Genomic DNA, 16,349 nt, shown 5'->3' with positions numbered 1-16,349 from the left:
ACCTACACCACAGCTCAAGGCAACGCCAGATCCTTAACCTACTGAGCAAGGCCAGGGATCCAATCCGCAACCTCATGGTTCCTAGTCAGATTCGTTTCCGTTGCTCCACAGAGGGAACTCCGAAAGCCAAATTATTTTTATTGAGATTTTTATTTATTTATTTATTTATTTTAGCATCCTGTCCTGATATAAATCTCCAGGAAGCCAAGGCTCAAGATGCCTCACTAGTTAGGCTGTAAATGCCTTGTTAAGTAGCCATTAGTACAAATGATACTCCAATAATTGCTTTAGTTGTGAGCCAGTGTGAGAGGATAAGTGATTGTAGTTGCTTCTGTATCTTAAGGAACAACACTGAAGAACAAAGTAATTAAGAAAGTGAGCTTTGAAGGCTGATTTAAATCCAGGCCGTTACTTGCTGGCTTAACCTTGGGCAAAGTACTTAATTACGCATTAGAGTTTCCTCACTTGTTAAATGTGAGTAATAATAATAATAACCTCCACCATCATTGTGGGATAAAATTAGCATACCTGTAAAACACTTATAACAGTTGAGCATTTTGTAAACTAGAACTACTCTTAGAATCAAAAACCCCACAAAATCTAATAATGGATTAGAAAAGTTAAATTAACCCTAAAAATGGTTACTAAAGTTTATCAAAATCAATCTAGTAATCAGATTGATTTGATTAGTTCAAAACCATCAGAGTAGACACTTAATGAACTCAGTAGCGTCTTTCTGATTTAAGTTTATCTTTATACTGTTTTGTTGCATGTTGGAGGCAAAGAGGGGGCATTAAAGAATTGAGAAGCTGAGACATGTAAAATTTAAAACCTATTTATGGTATGCATGTAATTTCCTGGACATTGATGTAACAGCTGCTGCCGTTAATCATCCCATCTGCTCTCTTTTAGAGCCCACAGGTTTTGTTAATACAGTAATAAAAAAATGATTTGATTTGTCATTGAAAGAGCAGCCCATGATATGTATCTTAGAATATACAAAGCAGTTATTTGAGTGGGGTAGACCAGAGTTAAAAGAATTATTAAAACAAGTCTGAGGAGTTCCCGTGTGGCACAGTGGAAACAATCCGACTAGGAACCATGAGGTTGTGGGTTAGATCCCTGGCCTTGCTCAGTGGGTTAAGGATCCAGCGTTGCCATGAGCTGTGGTATAGGTTGCAGAGGATGCTCTGATCTGGTGTTGCTGTGGCTCTGGCGTAGGCCAGCAGCAACAGTTCCAGTTAGACCCCTAGCCTGGGAACCTCCATATGCCAAGGGTGCGGCCCTAAAAGGACAAAATACAAAAAAAAAAATCTGAAATCATTGCCTTAAGACTAAAAACCAACCTGTGGAAGGTCTGATTCTTGAGGATGCTTAAGACTTTATCTCCTTTCTGCCTCTTATTTTGTAAGCCTATGAATAAAAAGGTCTGAAATTCTAAATATTACCTGAATCTTTGATTGGACCTGAATCCAGATAAGTTATCTTTTTAGCTAATCCCATTTGACCTTCCTGATCTTATTTGCATACTTCAAAACCTGAATGGTGGAATTGAAGCAAGTTTTTTTTGTGTTTTTGCTTTTCTTTTTTGGCTGCCCCACAGCATATGGAGTTCCCAGGCCAGGATTCAGATCTGAGTGCAGTTGTGACCTAGCTGAAGCTGCCGCAAGCCAGGTCCTTAACCCACTGTGCAGGACCAGGGATCAAACCTGCGTCCCAGCACTACCAATCCCCTTGTGCCACAGAGGGAACTCCTGAAGCAGGTTCTTTATGTGTCTTCCCAGGAGTTTTTGTATGCCCATCTCTTTTTAGCAGCATTAGATTTGCTCACTGAATAAAAGAACTGTGGTGGCCTTTCTCACGCTGAGAAGAAGGAGGAAAACATAGATAAATGATATCCTCAGTTCATATTTTGGCAAAAAAAAAGTTTTTTGGTGATGCATTACACCAAGTAGATTTTTTTCTCATTCCTCTCTTACTTGAATTGAAACCATCATAATTAGAAAGATGGGCAGAAGAAAGAACTAGGATAAAGATGGAATGAATAGCAGGGGATTGAAAAGTCATATATAGAAAAAATTATCTTTGGGTAATCAAGACTTTTTAAGACTAAAGACTACTTTATTAGTAGTCAAGAGTCAAATCCAGCCCTACATCTTATGATCAATATAACATATGTCCTGAGGGGAAAACAAATCAGCTTTTTTAAAAATTGTGGTATAAACACAATTTACCATCATAACCATTTTAAGTTGTACAGTTCAGTAACATTCAGTACACGCACATTTGTGTGAAACTCTATACCCATCAAGTAACAACTCTCCTTATCCCCTTCCCACAGCTCCTGGTAACCATCATTCTACTTTGAGTTTCTGTGAATTTGACTGCTTTAGATAACTTCATATAAGTGGAATCATAGTATTTGTCTTTTCGTGACTGGTTTATTTCACTTAGCACAGTACAAGTTTTTTTTGTGTGTGTGTCTTTTTAGAGCCACACCCGAGGCGTATGGCGATCCCAGGCTAGGGGTTGAATTGGATCTGTAGCCACTGGCCCACGCCACAACCACAGCCACGCCATCACATCCGAGTCGCATCTGCGACCTACACCACAGCTCATGGCAACGCCAGATCCTTAACCCACTGAGCGAGGCCAGGGATCAAACCCACAACTTCATGGTTCCTAGTTGGATTCGTTTCCACTGCACTACAATGGGAACTCCCAGGAAAAGACATTATTATTCTAAAGAACACTTAATAACTTACCTTTCAAAATTTACATAAATTCTATAAATTTTGTAAGTATGCTTAATATAGGCTTAATATTAAGGTAATTAGTAGTCAACAGTTTCAGGCTAGTTCCATTTTACAGTCTTAGCTCTTTTTAAGACCAGTTTATTTCCTTTTGAGTGCTTACAGATAACTTCTTTAGATCTTTACAGAATTTGGTAATTTCATTAAAAGCCCTAAGGAGTTTAGCTGGCTGATTTTTTTTTTTAGTATTAGTAGTAACGTATAGCTGATTTATGGAGTCCCCTGTTGTGATGTAGTGAAAATGGATCTGACTAGGAACCATAAGGTTTTGGGTTCAATCCCTGGCCTTGCTCAGTGGGTTAAGGATCTGGCATTGCCGTGAGCTGTGGTGTGGGTCGCAGACATAGCTCAGATCCTGCGTTGCTGTGGCTGTGGCATAGGCCAGCAGCTGTAACTCCGATTGGACCCCTAGCCAGGGAACCCCCATATGCCATGGGTGCAGCCCTAAAAAGACAAAAAAAAAAAAGTTGATTTACAATGTTTGGAAAAGTTCTGTTGTACAACAAAGTGACCCAATCACACACATTTTCCTGTGCCGTGCAGTAGGATCCCATTGCCCATCCATTCCAGATATAACAGTCTGCATCCCAAAATGCCCATCCATCGCACTCCCTTTCCTTCCCCCCTCCCTAGGAACCCCAAGTCTGCTCTTCTTGGCCATGATGTTTCTGTTTTGTTTGTTTGTTATTTTTAGATAGGGTCATCTGTTCCATATTTTAGATTCCACAAATAAGAGATATCATGTGGTATTTGTGTTCTTCTTTCTGGCTTACTTCACTTAGTATGAGAGTCTCTAGATCCATCCATGTTGCTGCAAATGGCATTGGTTTGTCTTTTTTATGGCTGAGTAATATTCCATTATATGTATGTAACATTTCTTAATCCATTCATCTGTTGATAGACACTTAGGTTGTATCCATTCTTGGCTATTGTGAATAGTGCTGTTATGAATTTAGGGGTGCATGTATCTTTTTCAATGAAAGTTTTGTCCAGTTATATGCCCAGCAGTGGAATTGCTGGATCACATGGTAGCTCTATATTTAGTTTCCTGAGGTACCTCTGTACTGTTTTCTGTAGTGGTTGTACCAGTTTACATTCCACAACAGTGGAGGAGGACGCCTTTTTCTCCACAACCTCTCCAGCATTTATTATTTGTTGACTTGTTAATGATGGCCATTCTGACTGGTGTGAGGTGGTACCTCATTGTAGTTTTCATTTGCGTTTCTCTAATAATTAGTGATACTCAGCATTTCTTCATGTGTCCATTGGCCATATGTATGTCTTCTTTGGAGAAATGTCTATTTAGGTCTTCTGCCCATTTTTCAAGTGGGTTGTTTGTTTTTTGGTTGTTGAGTTGCATGAGTTGTTTGTATATTTTGGAGATTAGGCCCTTGTCTGTTGCATCTTTAGCAAAGATTTTCTCTCATTCTGTGGGTTGTATTTTCAGGTTTGTTTGTTTGTTTGTTTGTTTTTAATGGTTTCCTTTGCTGTGTAAAAGCTTTTGAGTTTGATTAGGTCCCATTGGTTTATTTGTGTCTTTATTGTCATTATTCTAGGAGGTGGATCAAACATGATATTGCTATGATTTATGTCAAAAAGCATTCTGCCTATATTTTCCTCTAGGAGTTTTATAGTGTCTAGCCTTATATTTAGGTCTTTAATCCATTATGAGTTTATTTTCATATGTGGTGTTAGATAGTGTTCTACTTTCATTCTTTTACTTGTAGCTTTCCAGTTTTCCAGAACCATTTATTGAAGAGGCTATCTTTCTTCTGCTGTATGTTCTGTCCTCCTTTGTCATAGGTTAGTTGCCCATGGTTACTTGGGTTTATATCTGGGCTGTCTATCCTGTTTCATTGGTCTATATTTCTGTTTTTGTGCCAGTACCATATTGTTTTGATGATTGTAGCTTTGGAGTATTGTCCAATGCCAGGTAGCTTGATTCATAGATTTTTGTTGTGTTTCCATGCAAATTTTATTTTATTTTATTTATTTATTTATTTATTTATTTATTTATTGTCTTTTGTTGTTGCTATTTCTTGGGCCGCTCCCGTGGCATATGGAGGTTCCCAGGCTAGGGGTCGAATCGGAGCTGTAGCCACTGGCCTACGCCAGAGCCACAGCAACTCGGGATCCGAGCCGGGATCCGAGCCGCGTCTGCAACCTACACCACAGCTCACGGCAACGCCGGATCGTTAACCCACTGAGCAAGGCCAGGGACCGAACCCGAAACCTCATGGTTCCTAGTCGGATTCGTTAACCACTGCGCCACGACGGGAACTCCTTTTTTTTTTTTTTTTTTTTTCCATGCAAATTTTAAAATATTCTTTTGTAGTTCTGTGAAGAATGTCTTTGGTAATTTGATAGGGATTGCATTGAATGTGTAAATTGCTTTAGGTAATGTAGTCATTTTGACTATTGATTCTTCCAATCCAAGAACATGATATATTGTTCCCTCTGTGTCATCTTTAATTTCTTTCATCAACATTTTATAGTTTTCAGAGTACAGGTCTTTTGTCTCTTTAGGTAGGTTTATTCCTGGTATTTTATTCATTTTGGTGCAATTATAAACGGGATGGTTTCTCTGATTTCTCTTTCTGATCTTTCATTATAGTATAAAGAAATGCGAATGATTTGTGTATTAATTTTGTAGCCTTCAACTTTGCCAAATTTATTGATAAGTTCTAACAGTTTTCTGGTGCTGTCTTTAGGGTTTTCTAAGTATAGTATCATATCATCTGCAAACAGTGATAGTTTTACTTCTTCTTTTCCAATTTGGATTCCTTTTATTTCTTTTTCTTCTCTGATTGCTGTGGCTAGAACTTCCAAAACTATGTTGAATAATAGTGGTGAAAGTGGACATCCTTGTCTTGTTCCTGATCTTAGTTGGAATGTTTTCAATTTTTCACCATTGAGAATGATGTTAGCTGTGGGTTTTTCATATATGTTTTTTATTATGTTGAGGTAGGTTCACTCTATCCCCACTCTCTGGAGAGTTTTTTTTCAGAAATGGATGTTGAATTTTGTCAAAAGCCTTTTCTGCATCTATTGAGATGATCGTTTGGTTTTTAGTCTTCAGTTTGTTGATGTGGTATATCACATTGATAGGTTTGTGGATATTGAAGAATCCTTGCATCCCTGGGATAAGTCCATCATGGTGTATGATCCTTTTAATATATACTTGGATGTGAGCTGGCTGATATTTTAATTCTTCATTCTGCAAAATGGATGGTGGCTGTTCCCAAAGGTATAACATGTCCTTAGTAAGTTTATTATTATTATCTTCTCTCTGTTCCTAATCAGACTTCTGAAAGCTGATCTACACAACACTAGTTTTAAACAAAGGTTTATTGCTTAGTTTCTTTAGTTAATGGTATCGTCATTTACAATTAATGTTATTAAATAGTCAAGGGTGTCTCTCTAGAGTGTAATATTTTCTATAGGCATACTGTCTCAAACACTTTTTTGGAGCTAACCTCACATCAGGTGGTCAGATCTGGTCAAAAGATCAGCAGTTGAAATTCCACATTTTTCACACAGATCTGATGCAAATGTTCTTGAAAAACTCAGCAACTTGTATTATGTCTAAAGATTTATTTTAATGCTCAGCTCGAATTGTAAATAAGTCTTATTTCTAGGAAGTTTAAATTTTCCTAAAGTACATAGATTTTTTTGGTTTCTTGACCGTACTAACTACCAGTTAATCTGGCTTTCAAGATTATGGAGGAAAAGTTAATGAAAATAGTTACAAAGCATTTTGGAGGGAAGGGGCAATGAGAGAAGATTTTTTTTTTTGGCCGTTCCCGTGGAGTGAAGAAATTCTCAGGCCAGGGATTGAACCAGAGCCACAGCAGTGATGCCAAATTCTTAACTGCTAGGCCACCTGGGAACACAGAGAAGGCTTTTAAAGATGACTAATAAGAACCCAACTTAAAATTTATTTAAAATTAGAGTTCAGTGTGTATGAGAAGAGTTAAGGTTGCAGTCTGACTTTACTAGTTTCTGTAGGGAGTTGCTGCCCCTTTGCTTACTTGGGTGTTAAGGTAGCTCTGATGATTTGGCCCCTCGCATTTTGTTTGGTTGGGAGGTGAGAGAGGAAAAAAGAACACTGTAATTTCTCTCCCTTGATCCTCAAAGCTTCTCAGCACACTTGAGTAACTGCTGGCGTAAATAAATCATGAGTAGTTGATAGTTACCAAAGCAAGTAGCCATAAGTATCTCGTCTCCAGGAAAAGCCTGTTGCTCAGTTTTTTCTGGCTTATTCTTTTGCTTAGTCACATGGGCAGCTGGGGCTCCATTCTGCTTTCAGAGCAAATTTGAACTGGGTTTGTTTTGCTTTTTCAGTTTAGAAGTTAATTCACCGTTAGTACTCTGATCCTTCTGCCGTTCTGGGCCCTTCTAAGTTATATTAGTTTGAGGCCCCAAAAATTTAGTATGGAAATTATACCAGAGGATTCAGTAGAATGTCTGTGGCTAAATTTTGGTGGATCGTGGATGGTCTTTCCTTTTTTTTTTTCTCTCTCTCTTTTTTTTATTGGAGTTCTTGGGCCAGGGATCAGGTCCGAGCCACACTTGTGACCACGCCGAAGCTGTGGCAGTGCCAGATCCTTTAACCCACTGTGCTTGGCCGGGGGTCAAACCTGTGTCCTAATGCTGCAGACGCACTGCCCATCCCATTGCTCCACAGTGGGAACTCCTCACTTTAATGTCTCTAGTGAGCTTGCTCATGATTTTCCTTGACTAGTTTAGTGGTCAGCTTCAGGCTCATTTTCCCTACCCTTCCAGCTCCCCCTTTTCCATTTTCATTAGTTCTAGAGGACTAGCACAGAGGTTCTCTACCTTTTTGGTGTCATGGCCCCATTAGCAGTCCAGTGAAACCTGTGGACTCATTCTGAATAATGGTTTTAAATGTATAAAATACATAAGACTGAAAAGGAAACCAATTATACTGAAATAGTTATTAGAACATTTAAACAACCTTATATTAATAACATGTGCTTTTTGAAAAACGCTTTAAATAATATCTAGGGATAGGTCCAATAACTACCATAATTTAAATCAAGATGAGGAGTTCCTGTCGTGGTACAGTGGAAACGAATCCAACTAGGAACCATGAGGTTGCGAGTTCGATCCCTGGCCTCACTCAGTGGGTTAAGGATCTGGCATTGCCGTGAACTGTGGTGTAGGCCAACAGCTGCAACTCCCATTAGACCCCTAGCCTGGAAACTCCCATATGCCGCTAGTGCGGCCCTAAAAAAAGGTCAAAAAAAAAGAATCCCTATCTTAACTCCCTAAGTTGTGAGAGCAGCTAATATTATGAAATCATTTGGGTTAGTCAGATAACTCACCCAGTTTTTAGAGTAAGATGCACCACCCTATTCACAAATCCAGTGGACACTGAATGTCCATTCTCATAAGCACAGATGCTTTTTATCTGTGCCGTTTTTGAAACATGGTGTGGGAGGAGTCATGGCCTGCGGTAGACAGAATAATTACCCCCTGCCCCCAGCATGTCTACCTCCTAATCCCAGAACCCGTGAATGTATTAGGTTACAAAGCAAAGAGTAAGGTTGAGGATGGAATTAAAGTTATTACTTAGCTGACCTTAAAATAGGGAAATCATCCTGGATTATCTGAGTGGGCCCAAAGTAACCAAAGGGATCCATTAAAAATGGAAGAGACAGAGAGTGACTGCCTTTAGAAGAAAAGCACAGAGAGATGTAACATTGTTGGCTTTGAAGATGGAGGCCATGAGCCAGGAAATGCAGACAGCTTCTAGAAGCTAGAAAGAGCAAGGAAACATATTCTTCCCTAGAACCTCCAGAAAGGAATGTATCCTAATAATGCTTCAAATTTTGCCCAGTGAGACCTGATTGACTTGTTCAGAATAATAAATTAATAAATTTGCATTGTTTAATCTTTTAAATTTGTGATAATTTGTTGTAGCCATGATAGAAAACTAAGAAGCTGCACCACTTCACTCATTTCTTCCCAAAAGTAAAGGTGGCAAAAGGAGCATTATTTCATGCCAAGGTCTTCCAGGGTAATTTTTTAAGACTTCATGACTGTCCTCTTATCATTTGGGTATAGCTTCTGCAAAGTTTCTGCCTGGAACAGAGCAATTGAGGAACAAGAGGAAGAATCACAGCTGGTTAGCCTAAACGGAAGGTATCACAGCAGTGCTTTTCAGTGCTGAATGGCCATGTCAGCTCTAGGGAATGGCAAGCCCACATCTGTCTTTCCCTGAGCTAAGAAAATTATATTAGTAGCCTGAGCCTCATGGTTTGAAAGTGGCCACTGGCGAGAAATACCTGTTTGTGCTTAACACAAGTGCTCTCTTGCTGGCAAACCTTTCTAGTGCCTCCCTGAAAATTAAGATTAGGCTGTCTGTATGCTCTTGTAATTATAAACAAGTGCGTGAAGTTTTAAAAAGGCTTATCAGTAGAATAACCTGCTAGAAGTAACAACCAGAGTAAGCATTGGATATCCTAGCCTAGGATTCTATCATTAAAAGAAAGAATGCTTTTTGGGGAGTTCCCATTGTGGCTCAGCAGAAAGGGAGCCGACTAAGATCCATGAGGATGAGGGTTTGATCCCTGGCCTGCCTCAGTGGGTTGAGGATCTGGCATTGCCGTGAGCTGTGGTATAGGTCCAAGACACAGCTTGGATCCATGTTGCCAAGGCGTACACTGTGGCATAGGCCGATGGCTATAGCTCCAATTCAACTCCTAGACTGGGAATGTCCACATGCTTTGGGTGCAGCCCTAAAAAGAAAAAAGAAAAGAAGAAAAAAAAACCCTGGAAGCTGTCTAAATGTCCATCATTAGGGCAGTGATTCCTATGATAGTTAAATCATTAAATGTGGGATTTTTGATGTGAAAAACTGCTCAGATGGTAGAGGGGGCAAAAAAAAATAGAAAGTTTTACGTACGTATGCAATCAATTTTATAAAAGAACCACAAAGAAAGAACGGGTTAGTAAATACAGTAATCAATCTATCTTCATCCTTGAGTAGTTTTTGGAATGGAGTCCCAGCGTATATCTGAGGGGCAATTTTCTATTCTCACAGGTTGTGTAGGTTACTTGGGGAACACAAGTCTTTTTTTCATTACACTTCTAGTCAAGCAATGTCTAGTTTTGGCTTAAAGGGAGTCTGATGGAGGAAGAAAGATGGGTAGTCATGCTCCTGTTGTTATTGCAGTATTCCATCCATCAGAATCTGTCTCTTCTGATTGGTACAGGGAAAAACATACTGCTTTTTTTTTTTTTTTTTTTTTCCCACACCCAAAGCATGCAGAAATTCCCTAGCCAGGCATCAGACCAAGCCACATCAGTGACACTGATGTGCCACCAAAGAATTCTTTTTTTTTTGGTCTCTTTAGGGCCACACCCAAGGCATATGGAAGTTCCCAGGCTAGGGGTCGAATTGGAGCTACAGCTGCAGGCCACAGCCACAGTAACACAGGATCTGAGCCTTGTCTGTGAGCTACACCACAGCTCACGGCAATGCCGGATCCTTAACCCCCTGAGCGAGGACAGGGATCTAACCCGCATCCTCATGGATACTAGGCAGATTCATTAGCTTTGAGCCACAACAGGTACTCTCACACCAAAGAATTCTTGGTTCAGTTTTTTATATATATTCTTTTTCATATTCTTTTCCGTTATGGTTTATCATAAGATTTTGGCTATAGTTCCCTGTGCTATGTAAGTAGGACTTGGTTATTTATCCATTTATATATAGTAGTTTGTATCTGCTAATACCAAACTCCTAACTTATCCCCACCCCTACCCCCTTTCTCCCTTTGTAACCATAAGATTGTTTTCTATGTCTTTGAGTCTGTTTGTTTTGTGAATAAGTTCATTTGTATTTAGATTCCACGTAGGAGTTCCCCTTGTGGTGCAGCAGAAACGAATCCGACTAGGAACCATGAGGTTGCAGGTTTGATCCCTGGCCTTGCTCAGTGGGTTAAGGATCCAGCATTGCCGTGAGCAGTGACGTAGGTCACAGACACGGCTTGGATCTGACATTGTTGTGGCTGTGGTGTAGGCCGGCAGCTGTAGCTCCAATTAGATCCCTAGCCTGGGAACCTTCATATGCCATGGTGCAGCCCTAAAAAGACAGAAAGACAACAACAACAAAAAATAGATTCCACATATAAGTGATATCATATGGTATTTGTCTTTATCTGACTGACCTCATCTAGTTATAATCTCTAAGTCCTTCCATTATGGCTGAGTAATATTCCATTGTGTGTGTGTGTGTGTGTGTGTGTGTGTATGCATGCCACCTCTTCTTTATTCATCTATTGATGGACATTTAGGTTGCTTCTATGTCTTGGCTATTGTAAATAGTGCTGCTATATAAACTTTGGAGTATAGGTATCTTTTCAAATTAAGATTTTCTCTGGATATATGCCCAGGAGTAGGATTGCTGGATCATATGGCAACTTTCTTTTTAGTTTTTTTAGGAACCTCCATACTTTTTTCCATAGTGGCTATACCAAACTTATATTCCCACCAACAATGTTAGAGGGTTCCCTTTTCTCCACACCCTCTCCAGCTTTTGCTATTTGTAGACTTTTTAATGACAGCCATTTGGAGTGGTGCAAGGTAGTACTTCATTGTGGTTTTGATTTGCATTTTCCTAATAATTAGCAATGTGGAGCATCTTTTCATTGGCCATCTGTATGTCTTCTTCTTTTTTTTTTTTTTTTTTGGTCTTTTTGCTATTTCTTGGGCCGCTCCCGCGGCATATGGAGGTTCCCAGGCTAGGGGTCGAATTGGAGCTGTGGCCACTGGCCTACACCACAGCCACAGCAACGCGTGGGATCCAAGCCGCATCTGCAACCTACACCACAGCTCACGGCAACGCTGGATCGTTAACCCACTGAGCAAGGGCAGGGACCGAACCTGCAACCTCATGGTTCCTAGTCAGATTCGTTAACCACTGCGCCACGACGGGAACTCCTGTATGTCTTCTTTGAAGAATCTCTTTAGGTCTTCTGCCCATTTTTTGATTTAGTTGTTTATTTTTTTGTTATTAAGTTGTATGAGTTGTCTGTTTTGGAAATTAAGCTCTTATTGGTTGTATCATTTGCAAATATTTTCTCCCAGACAGATTGCTATTCTAGCACTGCTCCAGAAAATATTCTTTTTTTTTTTTTTTTTTGGTCTTTTGTCTTTTCAGGGCCTCACCCGCGGCTTATGGAGGTTCCCAGGCTAGGGATCGAATTGGAGCTGTAGCTGCTGGGCTACACCACACCCACAGCAACACGGGATCCAAGCCATGTCTGCAACCTACACCACAGCTCATGGCAATGCCAGATCCTTAACTAACTGGGCAAGGCTAGGGATCAAACCCACATCTTCATGAATACTAGTTGGGTTCATTAATCACTGAGCCACAACGGGAACCCCCAGAAAATATTCTTAATCTTTAAACTTCCAAGGTTAGATGATAAATCAGAAATGGAAAGCTGGGAGTTCCTGGTGGCCTAGTGATTCTGGATTCAATATTGTCACTGCGGTGGCATAGGTTCAATCCCTGGTCTGGGAACTGCCCTGGCAGGGCAGAAAAAGGAAAGAAATGTAAAGCTCACTTTATTCATCTCCATATCACAAGAATGGATTCTTCTAGATGTTTTTAGAAATGGCTAAATTCTAACCTGTGCCTTTCCTATTGCTTTAGTCTCCCTGATGAGCTAGCTACTCATAAACTACGTCTATAGGGAGTTCCCATCATGGCTCAGCAGTTAGTGAGCCCAACTAGCATCCATGAGGACGAGGGTTCAATCCCTGGCCCTGCTCAGTGGGTTAAGGATCTGGCGTTGCTGTGAGCTGTGGTTTAGGTCACAGACGCAGCTCAGATCCTGCGTTGCTGTGCCTCTGGCGTAGGCTGGCGGCTACAGCTCCTGTTTGACCCCTAGCCTGAGAACCTCCATATGCCACAGGTGTGGCCCTCAAAAGACAAAAGGCAAAAAAGAAAGAAAAAAAATTACATTTATGTTCATATATTCTTTTTTTTTCTTTGCTTTTTTTTGGGGGGGCCACACCCACAGCATATGAAAGTTCCCAGACTAGGGGTCAAATCAGAACTACAGCTGCTGGCCTACACCACAACCACAGCAACACAGGATCCGACCTGCACCATAGTTCATAGCGAGGCCAGGGATCAAATCGGCATCCTCATGGATACTATGGACACCTCATGGATTCTGCCTCACCACAACAGGAACTCCTATACCTACATATTCTTTTTATTTTTTATCTCTATGATTTTTTTTTTCTTTTTTTTTTTGTCTTTTTAGCGCCTTACCCACGGCGTATGGAGGTTCCCAGGCTAGGGATCAAATCGGAGCTGTAGCCGCCAGCCTATGCCTAGACCACAACACCAGATCTGAGCCAAGTCTGCAAACTATACCACAGCTCAAGGCAGCCCCGAATCCTTAACCTACTGAGCGAGGCCAGGGATCAAGTTTGCAACCTTATGGTTCCTAATTGGATTTGTGTCCACTGCGCCACAATGGGAACTCCATTAATTTTATTACATTTATAGTTGTGCAACGTTATATGGCATTTCCATCCCCAAATTCCCCCAGCCCATCCCCCTGTCTCCTTTGGAAACCATAAGTTTTTCGAAGTCTATGAGTCAGTATCTGTTCTGCAAAGAAGTTCATTGTATTACTTTCTTAGATTCCACATATATCATAGTATATGATGTTGGTGTCTCACTGTCTGACTAACTTCACTTAGCATAATTTCTGGGTCCATCCATGTTACTGCAAATGCCATTATTTCTTTCCTTTTTATGGCTGAGTAATATTCCACTGTGTATGTGTACCACATCTTCTTTATCCACTCCTCTGTTGGTGGACATTTAGGTTGCTTCCATGTCTTGGCTCTTGTGTCTAGTGCTGCAATGAACGTTAGAGTACACGTATCTTTTTGAATCTTGGTTTTCTCTGGATAGATGCCCAGGAGTGGGATTGCTAGATCCACTGGATCAAATATACATATATTCTTAATGTATCTTGAGTTTTAATTTCTCCTAGATCTCCATCTAGAGGCAGCTGTTTTCAGTGGGAACTGAATTAAGAGAAATCAGGCTTTTTAATGAGATTCCCTATACAAGAGCACAAGAGCATGTATGGGAATGAAGTGTACATGTAGAAAAGTGATTGGGTTAAGGATCCAGACTGCATCTGCTCATAGCAATGCTGGATCCTTAACCCACTGAGTGAGGCCAGGGATTGAACCCACATCGTGATGGATCCTAGTCAGGTTCATTGACCCCTGAGCCATGACGGGAACTCCCTCTTTGTTTTTTTTTTGTCTTTGTTTTTTTTTTGTTGTTGTTGTTGCTATTTCTTGGGCCGCTCCCGCGGCATATGGAGGTTCCCAGGCTAGGGGTCTAATCGGAGCTACAGCCACTGGCCTACGCCAGAGCCACAGCAACGCGGGATCCGAGCCGTGTCTGCAACCTACACCACAGCTCACGGCAACGGGATCGTTAACCCACTGAGCAAGGGCAGGGACCGAACCCGCACCCTCATGGTTCCTAGTCGGATTCGTTAACCACTGCGCCACAACGGGAACTCCTTTTTTTTTTTTATGTTTTAAGATTTTTGGAATCAACTAGAAGACTGTCTCTAACAGAACTGGTAATATTTAGGACTTCCTGTCATGTTTCAGCAGGTAACGAATCTGACTAGCATCCATGAGGATGCAGGTTTGATCCCTGGCCTTGCTTAGTGCGTTAAGGATCCGGTGTTGCTGCGAGCTGTGGTGTAGGTCGCAGACATGGCTCAGATCCTGCGTTGCTATGGCTGTGGCATAGGCCAGCAGGTACAGCTCTGATTAGACCCATAGCCTGGGAATCTCCATATGCCACGAGTGCGGCCCTAAAAAAAAAAAAAAGAAAGAAAGAAAGAATTGGTAATATTTAAGCATATACATCTATAAGCTTATTAAATTTTATTTAGCATGAAAATTCAATTAGAAATATTGTTTGCTAGTATATATCTACATATTGGTATAAGTTTCTTTTCTGAGGGTGGCACCAATACCCAGATGAAGCTGTTTGCATGGCAAATCCGGAGTGCCCAATAGATGTCATTTATTTCTCTTTGTTGTGTTGGGTCAGAAAAAGCCTGTTTCCAAGGAACAATATCCTTCAGATTTGTTAAGGAAATGCTGCATAAAAGTCACATCTTTTAACTGATTTGGCCTTGGGGTCTGACTTCAAAACCCTTTAGTAAGACACCATGGCTTTTGAAGCCAGATTCCCAGCTTTCTGTTCATTTACTACACAATCCAGCTTTGTTCACTCTGGTACCGGTCTGGGGCCTCACCCCACCCTTGTTTGTGACTGATCACTGGGCTTTTGATAAAGACCATGGACTGACTGTATTTTCACCATGTGCCCATCAGCTAAGCATGACTGATTTTTCTTTTGCTAGCCTGACTTGAGTCTCATTAAAAATTGTGTCTCAGAGTTCCCACCATGGTGCAGTAGGCTTAAAAATCTGACTGCAGCAGCTTGGGTTGCTACAGGGGTACAGGTTGGATCCCCAGCCTAGTACAGTGGGTTAAAGGATCCAGTATTGCCACAGCTGCAGTGTAGGTTGCAGCTGTAGCTCAGATTCAGTCCCTGGCCCAGGAACTTCCATATGCCACCAGTGCAGCCATAAAATTTGAAAAAAGAATTGCGTGTATGTGTGTGTAGTGTTTGTAGGAGATCCCTTGTGGTGCAGCAGATTAAAGATTCAATGTTGTCGCTGCAGCACTCGGTTCAGTCCCTGGCCTAGAAACTTCCACATGCCAAGGCCACCGCCAAAAAGAAAAAGAAAATTGTGTCTAAGTTAAGGATGAAGAGATAAGTTATATTTACAAACAGCATTAGATGTAAAGTGTTATACCTTCCTTTGCCTGTCAGGAGAGTCAGTAGTATCCACACAATTGGGCTTCAGTGAGTGATTTGGCCAAGGCCACAAAGAGCTTGATCAGAGCTTGAATTCTGGACTCTAGTGTGGTATCCTGTTCACTAGAATGTGCTGTGTCAACATTTGAAATAATAAAGGTCATCAACTGAGGAGAAATGCATTTGGACAGATTCTTTTGAGAATTATCTGTGTCTACACATACCCACGTTGGCTTCATGTGCTTTGGGGTAGGGCATTTCAGCAGAGTTATGGTTGTTAGAAATGAACTCTAAAATGTATGAGTATTTTACCTCTGTGATCACTTGGGCAGCACTTACATCGCTAATAATGATTTGCTGCTTACTGAAGTGGCTATGATCACTGTCTTCTGCAAAACACTTGGAACAACTAAAGGATGTATTGGAGGTCACTTTCTAGGTTTGTTTTTAACAGCACTGTTTTATTCAGAATTATCTCTTTGTTTTCAGAGTAAGCCCCAGTCTCCAAAGAGAATTGCTTCCCTTCTTCCCATCAACAATGGCTCCAAAGAAAACGGTATCCATGAGGAACAAGACCAAGAGCCACAGGATCTCTTTGCAGGCAAGTATGGACT

The 16,349-nt window shown here is 40.9% G+C and overlaps 1 protein-coding gene across 2 annotated transcripts in view; it reads left to right on the top strand.

The window, feature by feature from the left end:
• SNX1 (sorting nexin 1) overlaps positions 1–16,349 on the top strand; it is a 39,411-nt gene that overhangs the window by 2,107 nt on the left and 20,955 nt on the right. For both annotated transcript variants that reach the window (XM_047765923.1, XM_047765924.1), the window contains exon 2: positions 16,225–16,336. In XM_047765923.1, coding sequence (XP_047621879.1) covers positions 16,225–16,336 — 112 coding nt within the window. The remainder of the gene's footprint in view (positions 1–16,224; positions 16,337–16,349) is intronic.

The sequence above is a fragment of the Phacochoerus africanus genome, chromosome 2 (assembly GCF_016906955.1).
Source record: "Phacochoerus africanus isolate WHEZ1 chromosome 2, ROS_Pafr_v1, whole genome shotgun sequence".
NCBI lineage: Eukaryota > Metazoa > Chordata > Mammalia > Artiodactyla > Suidae > Phacochoerus > Phacochoerus africanus.
Note: the sequence above shows the minus strand (reverse complement) of the source record. Positions and strands in the feature narration are given on the sequence as shown.